The sequence below is a fragment of the Labrus bergylta genome, chromosome 18 (genome assembly GCF_963930695.1).
Source record: "Labrus bergylta chromosome 18, fLabBer1.1, whole genome shotgun sequence".
NCBI classification, from domain to species: domain Eukaryota; kingdom Metazoa; phylum Chordata; class Actinopteri; order Labriformes; family Labridae; genus Labrus; species Labrus bergylta.
Window position 1 is genome coordinate 7,970,607 of NC_089212.1, and position 14,919 is coordinate 7,985,525.

Below are 14,919 nucleotides of genomic sequence, written 5' to 3' on the forward strand. Positions count from 1 at the left end.
TGTGCATTTCCTGTTGTTTATATCTCTCTCCTCACTGCCCCCCCCTCATATGTCTTTATTTCCTTGAGAGTATTTCTGGTAAACTCAGCGTGTGTGTGTGTGTGTGTGTGTGTGTGTTGGCAGGCGTTCAGATTCGGTGTGACAGCTGCCATGTTACCTCAGGGCTCTGTCCTCTTTCTCTCTCCCTCCGCTCCTCCCTGTTTCTCCTCCTTCCTGTCGTCATTTGGCCGTTGCAGTGTGTCAGAACAGGAAGTGGTGGATTTTATTTTGCACTCGGTATCTCTCTGGTAGCAGGGTGAATTTGATCCCCTTAAAAGCCATCATTACTCGTCATGTCATCTTACCTTGATCACAGGTGTTTTAAGGGGGAAGTGCTCTGTGAGATTGTATCAGCAGCGGTGACCACTGGCTGCAAAGAAATGATCTCATAATCGTCATGTTCAGAGGTCGACAGAGGGATAAGTGCTTGTACTTATCGAGGTGCCAGTGCAAACAGGAACGATGCATGATGAATTTTCACGGTGCACATTTTCACAAACTAAATACTTGGCTTATGGTTTGAAACCCAGAGGCTGATTCATGGGACACATCCAAAGAAAAGCTCAAACATATACCCACCAAACAGGCCCTGAATGAACAACCTGCACAAGTTCTTACAAGGATCAAGGTCTGTGTCCACAGACGGCGCTGGAGGTGCTCATGACCTTTGTTTCAGAACGCTTCTCAGCAGCAGCAGATCTACACCTGGAAACTTCTCCCTGGAAACGACGAGTCACACTAGCTTCTCCTCCGCTTTTTTTTATTGACAAAGCTGATGTTGCAAGTCCCGCCCGTCTTGATTCTGATTGGTCTGTGAGGGACAAGTGACATTGATGAGTTGAACCGTTTTCAACTGAGAACGCTGCGATCGCAGTGACAATAAACGGCTGATGCTGAGGGCGTTTTTTTGCGCTAAGGGAAATGAACTACATTGGTTTTGTACTGACAAAAAGCTGCCTGTGAACGCAGCCACTTATGTTGCAGCCATTACATCCTGTTTCTGTCGCTGCCAGCCGAAGCAAACAACAGGATCGAAATGTTTAGTACCTGAAAGTCTGTGCTGTGAAAGTGTAAAATCAAAGTTAACTTAAAGTGGGACAGCCGACAGCGGTCTGATGTTTGTTCAGATCTGAATCTACATTCTGCTCGTCTTTTTTGGTCATTAAACTTAAACATTATTCTTTCAAACACTACATGTACTTGAAGTGATGCTCTGGAGTTGGAGCTTCCTTGTTGTGTTGACCGAGCTGAAAAACGATTGTTTGGAACTGAAAGTGTATTCTCTCCAGCCTCGCCGCTCCGTCACAGAAACACTCGGGCCTCTGTGCCTGCAGACAGACCGATGATGATAACCTCTGTTAGCTGTGATCAGAGAGCAGCTCTGTTCTCCGGCTCAGACACAAAGCTCCGCTGTGAGCCTCGCTGCTGCAGGCACGGCTCCTCACAAGCTCTTTGATATCCTTTCGAACTTAAGCATTGAACCAGGAAAATCCCATAACTGAATGGATCAGCATGGCTTATTGGACCGAGGTCTGAAAGTACTACTCCAAAGCTAGTCAGGATTAACATGGTTCTTAAAGGGCCCCAGTATGCAAAGATGAACTCTGATTTCAGTTTTCATTATTTCAGTAATTTCTCCTTTCTCTTGCTGAAAAGCCCACCGTGCTTGGTGACGCAGTGGTTGACAGTTTCTGTACTCAGTGGCCTGATATGATGCTTTGAAACAACAGACACAAGTCCTGAAAAATAAACCAGTGAATCTGCTGCAAACTGTGAAAGTTAAATCCATCTCTCTCTCTGTGTTTCCCTCTGCAGATCACAGCATCGACTTCGTGGTGATGGACGTGGCGGTGAACGCTGCAGCCGGAGCTCTGAAGGCGTTCTTTGCAGACCTGCCCGACCCGCTGATCCCCTACAGCCTGCACCCGGAGCTGGTGGAGGCCGCAAGTAAGTATTAGCACACTAACACACAAACATAATCTTATGATCTGAGATAACACCTGAGGCCATAAATCCCTCGAGGCTGGTCTTCCTCCAAAGTACACAGAACTTTCAATCCCGGGTTAACTTTAATGCCTCAAAGGTTCCTTCCACCCGTTGTAAGTCTGTGTTAGGTCAAGAAAAGTAACCACAACTGACTCATATTTATTCAATTTTTCATGGTGAATGGGAAATGGGATGGGGTTAAGTGTCTTGCCCAAGGACACATTGGCAGTGTGGCTGCAGGAGCGCTGGGGATGGAACCCCAGCAGTTACACAGTAAGTTCCTCCTAAAGGTTCCTAGTCCTGACTTTAATCTTGAATATAAAGATTCCTGGTATTTTTTGAACAGTTCATTTTTGGCGTTTTATGCCTTTTTATTTAGAGACAGGACAAGATAGAGTCAGAAATCGAGAGTGTGGTAGTGACATGCGGGAAAAGAGCCACAGGTCAGATTCAATATGGGCCGCCCGCTTGGAGGACTATGGCTTCCATACATGGGGCATGTGCACAAACCACTAGGCCACCAGTGCTCCAGAGCACATAGCTTAAAGGGTGATTCTGTTATTTTGAATTGTGGGCACTATATGTACACGTGTCTGGGCCTGAATGTTTATCAAGTACATATCAGGTTTGGATTTCTTCAGTCTGCAGCTGAGATACATTTTTTTTTTTTTAAAACAGGCTGTAATGGCTGCATTGTAATCCTTAAAGGGGGAGGGGGAGCAGCTGATCAAAGTATGTCCACTTTGATATCCAGCTGTCAGGCTCAGAAAGTTATCCCAACACTCATATATCTCCTGTGTTTGCTACATTAAATTGATGTTTTTGTCAATGGAGTCTGGCGGCTTTGAGGAGAGAGTGATGTAACAGCTGTTCAGCATCGTACCCTTCAAAATAAATCTCTGAATGGATCCTTTAAAAAAACACATGAAGGTTATACCACCGGACTTTCTTTAAAATGTCATTAAACTTATTTTAAGTTCTGAGAAGTTCATTAGTCTGAAAAGGTGAAGGCGGCTCAAAAACCTGTTCATTTAAATTTGGAGAAGATTAGAAAATAATAATGAATAAACACTTTTCATCTTGTGTTTTCTGTTTTCTGATCTGTAGAGGTTATTTAAGTTTACACACACGCACAGAGATTCAGGTGCGTGCGTGTGTCACTGTCTCTGTGTGTTTGTGTTTCCTGATTTTTGTATAAGCTGAAACCAGCAGGCTGACGACAGCAGATTAATGAGCCTGAAATACGTTCACAAACACAAGAAGAGAAATGTAAAAAGAAGACATGCACACTCTCTCTAACGAGCGTCTGAAACTGAAAGAAGAGAGGAAGTGCTTGTTCTTCTTCTGAGTCAAATATAGCTTCCTCTTCCTTAATTTCTGTCTCTCTTTCTCTCATCCTCAGCTCTTCATCTAAACTTCCTTCTCTTCCTCCTTCTCAGATTTGTGCATTGTTACTCTATTTAAGATTTTAGGCATTTGACATTTTCAAACATTCTCCTGAAAATACAGAACATTTCAGTCCTGCCCCTGAAGTCTTCCTGAGCTTCTGTTTCAGACGTGTTCCTCATAGCGGGACAGTTCCCCCGTTGGATGGGGATGGGGGAGGGGGGGGGGGGGGGGAGGGGGGTTCTCACGAGGCAAGATGTAAAACGGACACCACGAAAGTCAGGGGTCTCTTCTGAATTGCCTCCACACTCTGACAGTAAAATACTGCCCAAAACCCGGAAGTTAGCATCCATGCTGAAATGTTCAGTCTCCTGAAAGGCTGCACTCCATACTGAACTGTGGCTTTTTGGAAAGGACCGGGGTAACTGTCAAAACACATCCAAGATGGCAGACAAAACAAGAGATTCTGATGCAATGATGACAGCCTTATTTCAGCTTCATTATGTGCAAAAAAAAAAACGCACGGCCGTGAGTGATCGCAGGATATATACGCCGTCAACTCACCCAATTTTTACACGTGGACTTAACCTGACTTCATGTGGAACTTTTACATCCGCTGTCTGGAAAAGGGCACATAAGACGGATTGAAGAATTCGACCACAAGGTTCACGCTTGCAGTCTTTGTGACATGAAGCCCTGACATCATATTGCATCATATTGATATCAAATACAGATCTGGTAAATGTAGGAAATGGGAGTGCTTGAATGACTTAAGTTTTCGTTTATAATCTCCAACACTTTCCTGGGATTTTTCCTGCACAGAGAAATACGTTTCAGTCATTTATGTCTTCAGGAATATTTAGGACTGATGTTAAAAAAGCTCAAGTTTCTCCTGCCAGCACAAAGAAAACAAATAGAGCAAAGAGAAAGTGAGCAGTGTGTTTGTGCAGAGTGGGGAAGAATTTGATGAGGTGCTGATCGTGTTATGGAGCCGTCGTCCTCCTCTCGCTGTTTGTGATGCAGAGGATGAACCGGCTGTGCTGAATCTGAAGCTGCCAAAAACACAACAGATGAAAAAGCATAAAAAATAACTCTGTGGATCTGCAGCAAACTGTTTGAAATCATAAACCTGGGATGGTGCAAGACCTTTTTGTCTTTGTGTTCAGGAGCCGTTTTGAGGTCAAGATAAAGTTCTCTGAGATGTTCAGTCTCCTTTTTGTTTCCTTGATTCTTCTGTAATCTCACCCGCTCACTGTAGCTGTGAACACGTAGATGCTGCTCATGGTGGAGGATTTTAAAGACTCTTTTCAAAAGATCCAGGTGTCCATGTGAATACTTAATTCTCTGACATTTAACAACTGTAATCTAAATTATTGATAGCAACGAAAAGTACCAAAACGTTTCGATGCTAACTACGTCTGTTTCATGAGACGTGTGCAGTAATGGTTACTCAGACCGTTTGTTCACAGAACTAGCACCGCCCGTGAACTAGTCACAGGTTTACCTTTGGTGGAAAAGAGGTTTAGGATTTCTCATGTGTTTGCTGTTGTTTCCAAACAGACGTTTATATTATTATTTTACTGCCATCATATCAAACTTTACATTACATTCTGGTACGGCACCAACCCAACTACGCACACTCAAAAAAAACATTTTAAAGTCAATTTTCATTTAATTTTTCTCTCTAATATTAGAGTTTCACAAAATGAAATCATTAACTCACCAGTCATATTTAATAATCGCATTAAAGCCGTTAGATTGAAGACAATCAGTAAAGCCTGCGGCGCGTTTCCCACCACACTGATTCCTATCTGATGAAATCAGTTTCAGTCGTTAAATCGGCGCTGTGGTTTCTTAATTTGATGTTTCTGGTGAACGCTGAGTTATGGAGCAGCTTGTAATGGAGACCTTTGAGCTCTTACAGCCGTCAGAGGGTCACAGGCGCCCGTTGGCTCCTCGTTAAGATGATTGATGACGATCGCCGTGAATAGATCTCGATTCTCGCCCGGTTAGAGGATTTAAATTGACTTTCTCCTGGTCCTGGAATCTCCTGGAGAATACTCCAGTCAGGGAATGCAGGTCGGGGTTGTGTCAAAGAAGCGTTGTTGTGACACTCCAGCGGGAGAAGCTTGTGTTTCATATCTACTCTTTAAATATTTAATGACGGAAGAAGCGAGAGCAGCGTTTCAGCTCCAACGGGCTTTCGCCTGCGGGGAAGTGAGCGTCTCTCTGGGGAGGACGAGGAATATCGAGGAACCTCACAGACGGTTTACTTTTCAGGAATACAGACGCATGCTTTTCTATTCTTTATTTGCTTTCTGTCTCTTTTTTTCTTACTCAGATCTAAACACTTTAAACATAACGGCAGCCTCTGGCGGCCATGTTTTCCTCTTCATACGTATTTTGAAATATATCGCTCATCAGCAGCTGAACAACTTCCTGTTTACATTTCTCACCTTTTTCCACAGTAAATACTTTAAAGAAATCAAGAAATCTTTGGATGAAGATGGCACACTTTTTTTTCTCGCTGTATTCTTTTGACCTGCTCATTTTCTTTCTCTAATTGTTATTAATTTTACATTTTCTTTTTTACAAAATGAATTATTTTAAACCACGAGAAGTTTCTCTTCCTCTCTGTAAGGCATTCGTCTTCTGTTTGAAAAAGCTTTGTAGAAACAGAATGAAATGCATCGGCGGACTCTGTATCGTCTGCCAGCTGGTAAGAGCTCAAGAGACAACTCTCTGTGCCTGCCTAAAAACAGACGAGGTTTTTCAGTCCTCATAACCTTCATGTCACTCTGACTCAAGAGGGGTGTAGATGCAGACCTACTGTCTTCTCTGACTCTGCACCAGACGAGTAAACTTAGATTTGAGTTCAGGAGAGATTATCGTACCACGCTGACATCCCGTTCCTGAGGATGCTCTCCAACTCGGCCTGATAATACAGAAACCATTATCCTCTGATTCCCCCCCCCCCCAACCCAACCCCCCTCAGCCTGCATGAAACCTCAAAGTCTTTGTTCATCACTGTGAGCTTTCCAGCTAAACAGGTAATTCAATCGATGCAAAGATACCTGCAGGAGCTAACCGGGTGGATTTTTTTTAATGCACTAACACAGGAGTGTGATCACCGACTGAACGAGGCTCCAACACCTTCTCCTCAGCAATTAAACCGAGGACATGGTTCTTCCTCACTGCTTTGGACTCGGTGCATTGTGCTGACAAAGTAACGCCGGATTCCACTAGTTATTAAAGGGATACTTCACCTGTTGAAACATGAATCTGTATTGACATTGGGTCATATATGTAGTAGAAATGTGAAATACATTTTGAAGTTGGTGCCTTCTTGACTGAGAAAAGGCAGAAAGTGTCTTTTTGTCTCATGTGGATGAAAGACACCAAATCCCAGAATGCACAGCAGCAACCTCCGGTTCCTCCATCAGCCTCAACTGCTCGTCGCTATATTGCGGCTTGTGGAGATCATCCGATCCACAAACATCCGATTGGAGCACAAGACCTTCAAAATCCTCTTCATCCATATGAGTTTGAAGTTGAAACATACTTTCCTCCATTGTCTTCTCAGCTTTCTCCATAAAGCCTGTTAGCATAGCTTCCAAGCAAGATGGCGGACGTTGCGTTTTTGAGGTCCCACCCACTGATCTGTGATAGGTCTGTAGCTTCAGTGGGTCCCGCCCCATGTGGGCAGGTTGAAAGCATGAGAAACTAGCGATGTAGTTTCACCCCTGCTCTGCATCATCGGAGGCTCCTTTTCAGACAAGAAATAGAGAGCTTTCCCGTCTCAGGGGAAAATGAGGGTGGGATGCACGACCATTCAAAAATACTACCAAGTTTCTAATGATACAAAGCTTAATGCAAATTTTTAAAGTATCCCTTTAAGTAACGAGTACCTGTCTGCAAATTTTGCATCCTATGACCGACCTGCTGGCTGTAACTTTGTGACGATGCATTGGGTGAAATAAACTACAGCAGGCCACTTCTATGTTACATTTTGTTTCAACAGACAAACTTTCTGCAGCCATCTGTTCCGGCTTAATGCCAAACCCGTCATTTCTCAAAATTGTCGCACTTCTCAGTTTGTTGCAATCACAAAAACGATGTCCTGTTGGTCTGTACTGATAAGGAGATTAATCCCCTTACAGAAATGAGTGAGAGTGGCGTCAATAAACAGAAGATGGGATGGAAAGTTGTTGACAAAGATGTCCGATATCAGACAATTAAGTCGTCTGAGAAGAAGTGCTGCGTGCTCTGTTCAGCTGTGGCTGTGATGCACAGATGTGCTCACTGTGTCGGCCTGTAAAATGGGACTTGTTTTGTTAGTAACGGGTGCAGAATAAGACGCGGTGCAGGCTCGTATGGTGTCTGCCCACGTCGCTCCGCGCTGCCGGGTCACTGAGAGTGTGTGCGCACAGCGTGGGAGTTCCTCTTGGCAGCATCGCAGCCTTTTGTCTTTCCAGAGAGTATCATTTCCTTTCCCAAGAGAGAGTGTGTGTAAACTATAAAACACCTTCTGTCTTCTCTCTTCCCTGTGTGTGTGTCTGTTTGTGTGTGTGTGTCAGAAATCGTGGACTACATCGAGCGTCTGCTGGTTTTGCGGGAGATCGTGAAGAAGTTTCCTCCTGTGAACTACCAGGTCTTCAAATACATCATCACACACCTCAACAGGTAAGACACCACACACACACACACACACACACACACACACACACACACACACACACACACACACACACACACACACACACACACACACGCAGGGCTTAGATGCACTTATCACATGTTCAGTAAGCGCACAAAACAGATCAGACACACATCAGTGTGTGTTTTGGAGTTAAATCCTCAGTGTGGAGCTCCAGCAGCATCTAAACCACCTCGACATTCAAATTTACCCGATGACAGTGAACACATCACAGCGGGAGACTTCATTTAGGCTTACAAACTGCCATGTGATTCTCTGCAGGACGTAAACATTTCAGATGTGACATCGAGAGTGTTTGCAGCAGCTCATCTGAACCCTAAATGTTTGACACGTCCTGCAGTTACGATGACTCGTGAAGCATTTCTGTTTTGTGAGAACATGCCGGAGTTCTCTTGAGTTGATGAAATAATCATAACTCACTCCTCGGAACAGAGACGGACTGTTCATCGTGCTCTTCACTCAGCGATACATCAGCGCTCTCTAATCACGCTGTCACACTTCATCAGATATTGATTGAGAACATCAGCTGGCTGCTGAGCGAGTCTGTAAACACACCCTGACAAAGACCTGATCAGCATCACTCACCCGCGCCTTCACTTCAGAGGACACATTATATTTACTTCACCTCCTATAGGTCGACCAGCAGTCAGTGTTTGTGGTCATAAATCAAGTTTAGTCCACGTGTGAAGGCCGTTCACTGAGCCAGGAGACAAACACCAACATAATGGAGCTTAAAGTGCCTCCGCTCTGTGACGTCCTGACAGGGCCGGCTGGTCATCACTGTACAACCCAGTGTATAGCACGCTCGTTTAATACTGTTGATGTTTCTGTAAACGTTTTGTTTCCTGTCTCGTCCTGCAGGGTCAGCCAGCACAGTAAGTTGACCCTGATGACGCCCGACAACCTGTCCATCTGCTTCTGGCCCACGCTGATGCGGCCCGACTTCGAGAACAAAGACACGCTGTCCACCACCAAGCTGAACCAGGCCGTCATCGAGTCCTTCATCGTGCAGAGCGACTACTTCTTCCACGGCGGCGAGGTGGCCGAGAGCTCCAGCAGCGAGGGCACGCCGCCGCCGCACTGCCACAACATGGTGGAGGCTCTGCTCCCGCTGCAGCTGCCGCCGCCTCTGCAGCCGCAGCAGATCCAACACACCCTGCACCCCGACCCACTCATCTAAGAGCCACAGGAGCATGCTGGGAAAAGACGTCTGGGGATGTTTGTGTGAGCTGCCAGCCGCCGATGGAAGCCGTCTTCTGCTCTGCAAAACGCTGCTCGACTGTTCAAACAAAATTAAAAAAAAAAAAAAAAAAAAAAAAACCTGAATGAGATTTGGGGATGAGCAGCAGCTGTTTGTCAGCGACTTTGAGGTGATGAGCTCCGGGGTTTAGAGACACGTCGAGCGTTTGTTGGATTAAACCTAATCTGTGAGATCGAGGTAAATCCTGGATTAGAGAATCGCAATCAGACGTCACCTTTTGGAACAAATTTTTTGCCCTTTTAAGACACGAAGGCTGAAGTAGCCGATGAATGAACTGATTTGATTTGGCACATAGCGACAACAGTAATCGATAAGCAGGGTCTGACATGGACTCTGGGGATTCTTAGATACGTGGTGAGCAAATAAAAAAGACTCTCCTCTTACCTTAGCCTGATGAATAGCACACAAGCCCCCCTTAAACCCAGCCCACCCCCTCTGCTCCCACACAAGAGAAAAGGGAAGTTCGCCCCCACGACTGCAACTCAAACATTCAATCCCTCGACACTCGTTGACTGACCGACTCCTGACATACTCCACTGACTTGTTCCTCTACTTTCTGTTGGCTGAAAGAATTCTCGGAGTTTTCCAGCAGAGCTCCACATTTCAGCACAGAAAAACATTTCTTCCCCTTCTTCATGTCGACGAGAGGAAGAGTTCTTCTCTCGACGCCTAACAGGCTCACAAACAAACGGTGCATTTGGGAACTCAATGAGAAAGAAAAATGTGGATTTTTTTTTTTAAAGGTGTGGGCAGCAGGAAGCTCTGGATTTAAAAAAAAAAAGAAAGGAAAATGACACAACATATGAGCGCCCCTACAGGACAGGACAGCACATGCACGATTTGTGTCAAAGGTCCCTCGAGCCAATTTCACGACTGTTTGTGTCCTTTAAGTTTTTATCATTTGGATTCTTCTTTTTTAATATCCTTTTTTAACGTCTAAGTGTGTTTGTGTGTGTGTGATGACGATGATGTGTGTAAACTGACCTGAGGTCTGTGTTACCGCCAATGTGCACCTTCTCCTCAGAGGGAAGGAGGGATCGACGAGGGAATCAAATCAGAATCAGACTTTACAGCCAAACTGTCTCTTTAACTCTTAATGCAACGACTGACTCCCCCTGATCTCTGCAGAGGACGACCTCTGACCCCTCCGTGTCGGCACATGATGGAGGAAACCACTACGTCTGTTGGGTTCGAGGACCGCGCGTCTTCCGTGTTGGATTACTTCCTCCGCCTTGAGGAGGACGCTTCCCCGCTCTTTTCTGTTTCTGTTGTTCTGTTGGAAACTAAAACTTTGCATGTCTCTGTTTTGCCACTTAAAGAAAAAGAACTTTAGAGTAAAAAAAGAAAAAAAAGAAAAAAAAAAGAGATGAAAACTTTGAAAGTGTAAAGGAGCTCTCGTTCTGATCTGCATCCTTCTCTCTCTCGGTTCACGGGGAACATTTCCACTGAAATGTTGTTCTCACCTTTCTTTTCTGTCATGCAACAAATCGACTCTTATATCATATTTTTGGTTAAATGTCAAATAGTTTTCCCTAAATAGAGGAAAGAAGTATATGAAAGTATAAATATATATATATGAAATTATCAGCAGCAGAGTTTGCTGATTTAGTGAAATACCACGGGGTACTGGACTGTATAATCTGTCTCGAGCTATAATCATATTTCTTTGTGGTCCTGATGGTGTGACTCAAACCATCGTCTTTTTGTGTGTGCGTGCGAGCGAGCGAGCGAGCATGTGTGTGTGTGTGTGCAGAGGGGAGGGGAGGGGTTAAAATATCGGATTTTCTTCGGCTCTGATGCAAAGACGAAAAGCAGAAATCCCTCGTCGCTTACTTCATCGATGACGCTCCGAGGCAGAGCGAGGGCAGAGGAAAAGTCAACGAGGAGGTTAAACTGTAAACGTCTCCTCTTTTATTAATATTTAAATTCTGTTTTTCTTGGAGGTAAATCCCCTGACCTCACGAAGATTTCAAAGGTTTTTCTTCTTCTGTCCGTGTGGTTTGAAAATATTCTATCAGCTGTAACCGTAAACAATCGGGCATGGAACGAGAAAGCCTGAGACACCCAAGCCCTTCCAGAGAGGGGGCGTGGTCAGACACAGCTCATTTACATTTAAAGGTACAGACACAGAAACAGCCTGTTCTGAGCAGGGCTGAAATAGAGTGTATAGACATGATCAAATACAGGATCAGAGTGGATTTAGAACAAGAAACTTCACAGACATGATTTGAGGAGCTCTGAGACTTATTTACACTGAAGAAGAGGAAGAGAATATGTGACCTTTAAAAGTTAAACTGATAACTCAAACAAAACATTCTTTAGATCACAAACACCTGATGGAATATTATTCTCTTCACACGGACAGACGAGTTTGAAAACAACTCGATGTCGATTGTGAAATGAGGTCGGGGATTGACCTCTCTGATAAAAATGTTCAGCTCGCTGGATGAGAGGCACAAACTCAGAGCAGTCTCTGAATCCGTCCTGAAAGAAAGATTTCACTCAGACTCTCAGAAGGGTCTGATGAAATCCACTTTGATTCTGAGTCGTTGCAGATCATCTCAAATGAAACTTTAAAAGCCCAAACCCAAGCTGCTGCTCGCCCTGGGATTCTCTTTTTTTTTTTTTTTTTTTAACTCCAAAGGAAAAGACAAAAATCAAATCATCAGCTTTTATCTTTCCTCTCACACAAAGTGAAGCTGTGATTGTTGAAGGCAGACCGAGTCGGATCGTCAGCTTAAAGAATCATGCAGTAATAACCCATCGGACGTGCATGTGACAATGGCTGTCTTTTTTCTAGGCGCAGCACTGTTTTTATTTCTCTTAATCACCACTTTTTTGACTTTAACTCGCCGCTCCGTCTCGTGACTCGCTCTTTTCCTCATATTCTGAATGTTGCGTTCACAAACACGAGCCTGCAAATCACCCTGCAGTAATTAACCGCCCTCTCAGACGCCGTTTCAGTTATAATCTACGTCCTCCCGTTAGCTTGTCCTGAATGCTCCCTACTCCCTGGTGAAGTGACCTTGGGCGCTCCTCATTCCTCTGTCTCATACCTCCTACTCTCCTTTCTCCTCCTTCCTCCTGCACGTGACCCGGAGATCTTAGGCTTCCTTAAAAAAAAAAAAAAAAAAGGCAGATTTCTAAGTTCCTAAAATGCTTCTGGAGGAGATAGGAGCTGTGAGTAAGGATGCAGAGGTCGCAACAACACCTACTCAGCACGCCCCCTTGATGGATAAAAAAAGAAAGGCGAACATATTTAAAATAAATCTGTTTTTACAAAGACTGTCGGTCTCAAACAGCACAAAAAAAATGAAGAACAACCTAATTTAATGCTCCAGAGATTTACTTAAATATATTTTGTCTCCCCCTTCTATGTTTGTGTTGCGTCCTAAGATCCTAGGAGAGGGAGCAAGGAAACGAGTTGAGGATGCACAAACTTAGAAATGATCCCTTTAGGATGCATCAAACCCAGCGAGCGTGGCTCTGTTTCCTCCTGAAATTTGTCCGAGTTGTTGTTTCGATGAACGTCAGCGACGGGGGGGGGGGGGGGGAGAGTCCAAAACCTCAAAATGTGCAGGGGGGTATGTTTCATTTTGGATGTGTGTCTCCTGTGTCCTCACTTGATACTTGATTCTTACAAGACTGTTTCTAATGTGTTTGCAAGCATCTCCAGATAAGGTCAGAAGGAGATTCTCTATTCAATTATCTTTTTAAACATCCCGTGTGTCTGATGAAGACGTGTAGATTTAGATATTTAAACCTTAAAGTGCAAAACTGCGCCGTCATTTGTCTTTAAGAAATTCATAATTGGCATTGTTTTGGTTGTTCATTTGGCCAAAGAAGATATTTGAACATGTGGAGTCTGCAGTTTTTAAATGAATTACTTCCAAATAACCTTCAGCATCAGAGGAATAAAAGCAACACTTGTGATTTTGAGGAAAGATGGCGCTGAAACGGAGCCAGAAACCCGTCCTGAACACGGACCCTAATCTGATTTATGGGACTCTAAAGGACACTTTGAAGGGGACACGTGTCTGGAACAGGACTCGCCGCTGACAGATGAGAAATAATTTCCCTTTGAGATGTGAAACGGAGGGCACGGGGTGAGTTTAAGAAGACAAATATTCAGAATGGAACGCAGCCAAAAGTCCATTTGAGTGTTTTATGATTTAGGACAGAAGGGGACATGGGAGGGCACATCGAAGGGAGCGAAGGAGACGAGTGGGCCGGAGCCAACAGCGCTCTGATGGACAAGTTTTTAGACGAGTGGGGGAGGGTAATGGGGGGGAGGGGTTTCAGCAGCTGCTAGATGATAAAACGTTAAGCTGTCCGTCTGTAGTTTCTTCATCAATCAATCAACTTTAATTTTTTTTTGTCGATAAGATCTCATCCAGTCACGCCGGTGTACAAACCACCTGACTCTGAACGTCACCCGCTGTGTATTATAGTAAATAAAACTGATTTTCAGACATGAACAACTCTAAAACTCTTTCTGTTTTCTCTCCATCAAGTTTCCAAATAAAGTTTCTTTTTTTCCAAAGCTGCCCAGACCCTCTTTCTCTTCTCACCATGATCAAAAGGTTATTCAGCTGTCTTCATGTGTTTGTTCATTTGATTTACACTCCTGTTGTAGTCAAGACCACAATAACAGAGTCAAAGACATACCCGAGACCAGAGGGCTCCGAGACCCAAGACTTTAGGGATCGAGACAAGACCAAGGCCATAAAAAGCACTGAAAAATCACCATCTTGTCTTCAGGGGGCGTGTCACTCCCTTGGACCGTAACACCGGGAAGGTCCAGATTTAAAAGAGTGCCCAGTCTGAAAAATGCTTTCAAGTCTGAGACGAGGTTTATTCCACTTTAAAAGCCTGTTTTGTAAAACTGTTTACATTCACTAAAGGAATGTACAGTCCTTTATTTTGAAGGAACCTCCTCACAGTTCTGAAGTATCAATATGAAATGAATTAAGTTACTGTATGATTTAGGAGGAAAAAAGAACATTATGGCTGCAATGAAGGATTCAAAGGTATAAAGAAGGTGAAGTGCACCACCTGGTGGTCACAATCTGAACCGCATCACAAGTAAAACAGCAAAATCTTTATTCAAGGACAAAATTAAACTTCTGGGGCCATATTCACAAAGCCTCCTAAGTACTACAAGTTGCTCCTAGTGAAGAAATTCTATGAAATTCTTAGAATCATGACATTTTCTAAGAATTTCCCGTCAAAGTTTTTCACAAAGTGTCTTAGCCATTAAGAGAGCTTCTAAGGTGTAAACCTGTTCGGAGTGCAGAGGAAGACTTTTAACAGGTTGAAGAGTTTCTCAGGGTGAGGGAGAAAATGGATATAATATATCTGGATAAGAATATTTTTGACTCATAGTCCAGCAGAACAGACAATAAGGATTTGTGCAGACAACCCAACAGAGACTTTTTTTCAGTGAGCATGTGATTGCAAACATCTTGTAGGCTATATACTTTTAAAGTACGTCTTACAAATGATCACACAGATGCTAATTTCAAACAAT

General features: G+C 43.9%; 1 protein-coding gene across 2 annotated transcripts in view; it reads left to right on the forward strand.

Moving 5' to 3' along the window:
* The window catches only part of arhgap5 (Rho GTPase activating protein 5), a 54,123-nt gene extending 40,188 nt beyond the window's left edge, over positions 1 to 13,935 (forward strand). For both annotated transcript variants that reach the window (XM_020652722.3, XM_065966229.1), the window contains exons 5-7: positions 1,855 to 1,986; positions 7,989 to 8,094; positions 8,990 to 13,935. In XM_020652722.3, the coding sequence (XP_020508378.2) occupies positions 1,855 to 1,986; positions 7,989 to 8,094; positions 8,990 to 9,308 (557 nt within the window). In that variant the 3' untranslated portion in view covers positions 9,309 to 13,935. The remainder of the gene's footprint in view (positions 1 to 1,854; positions 1,987 to 7,988; positions 8,095 to 8,989) is intronic.
* The last annotated feature ends 984 nt before the right edge of the window (positions 13,936 to 14,919 follow it).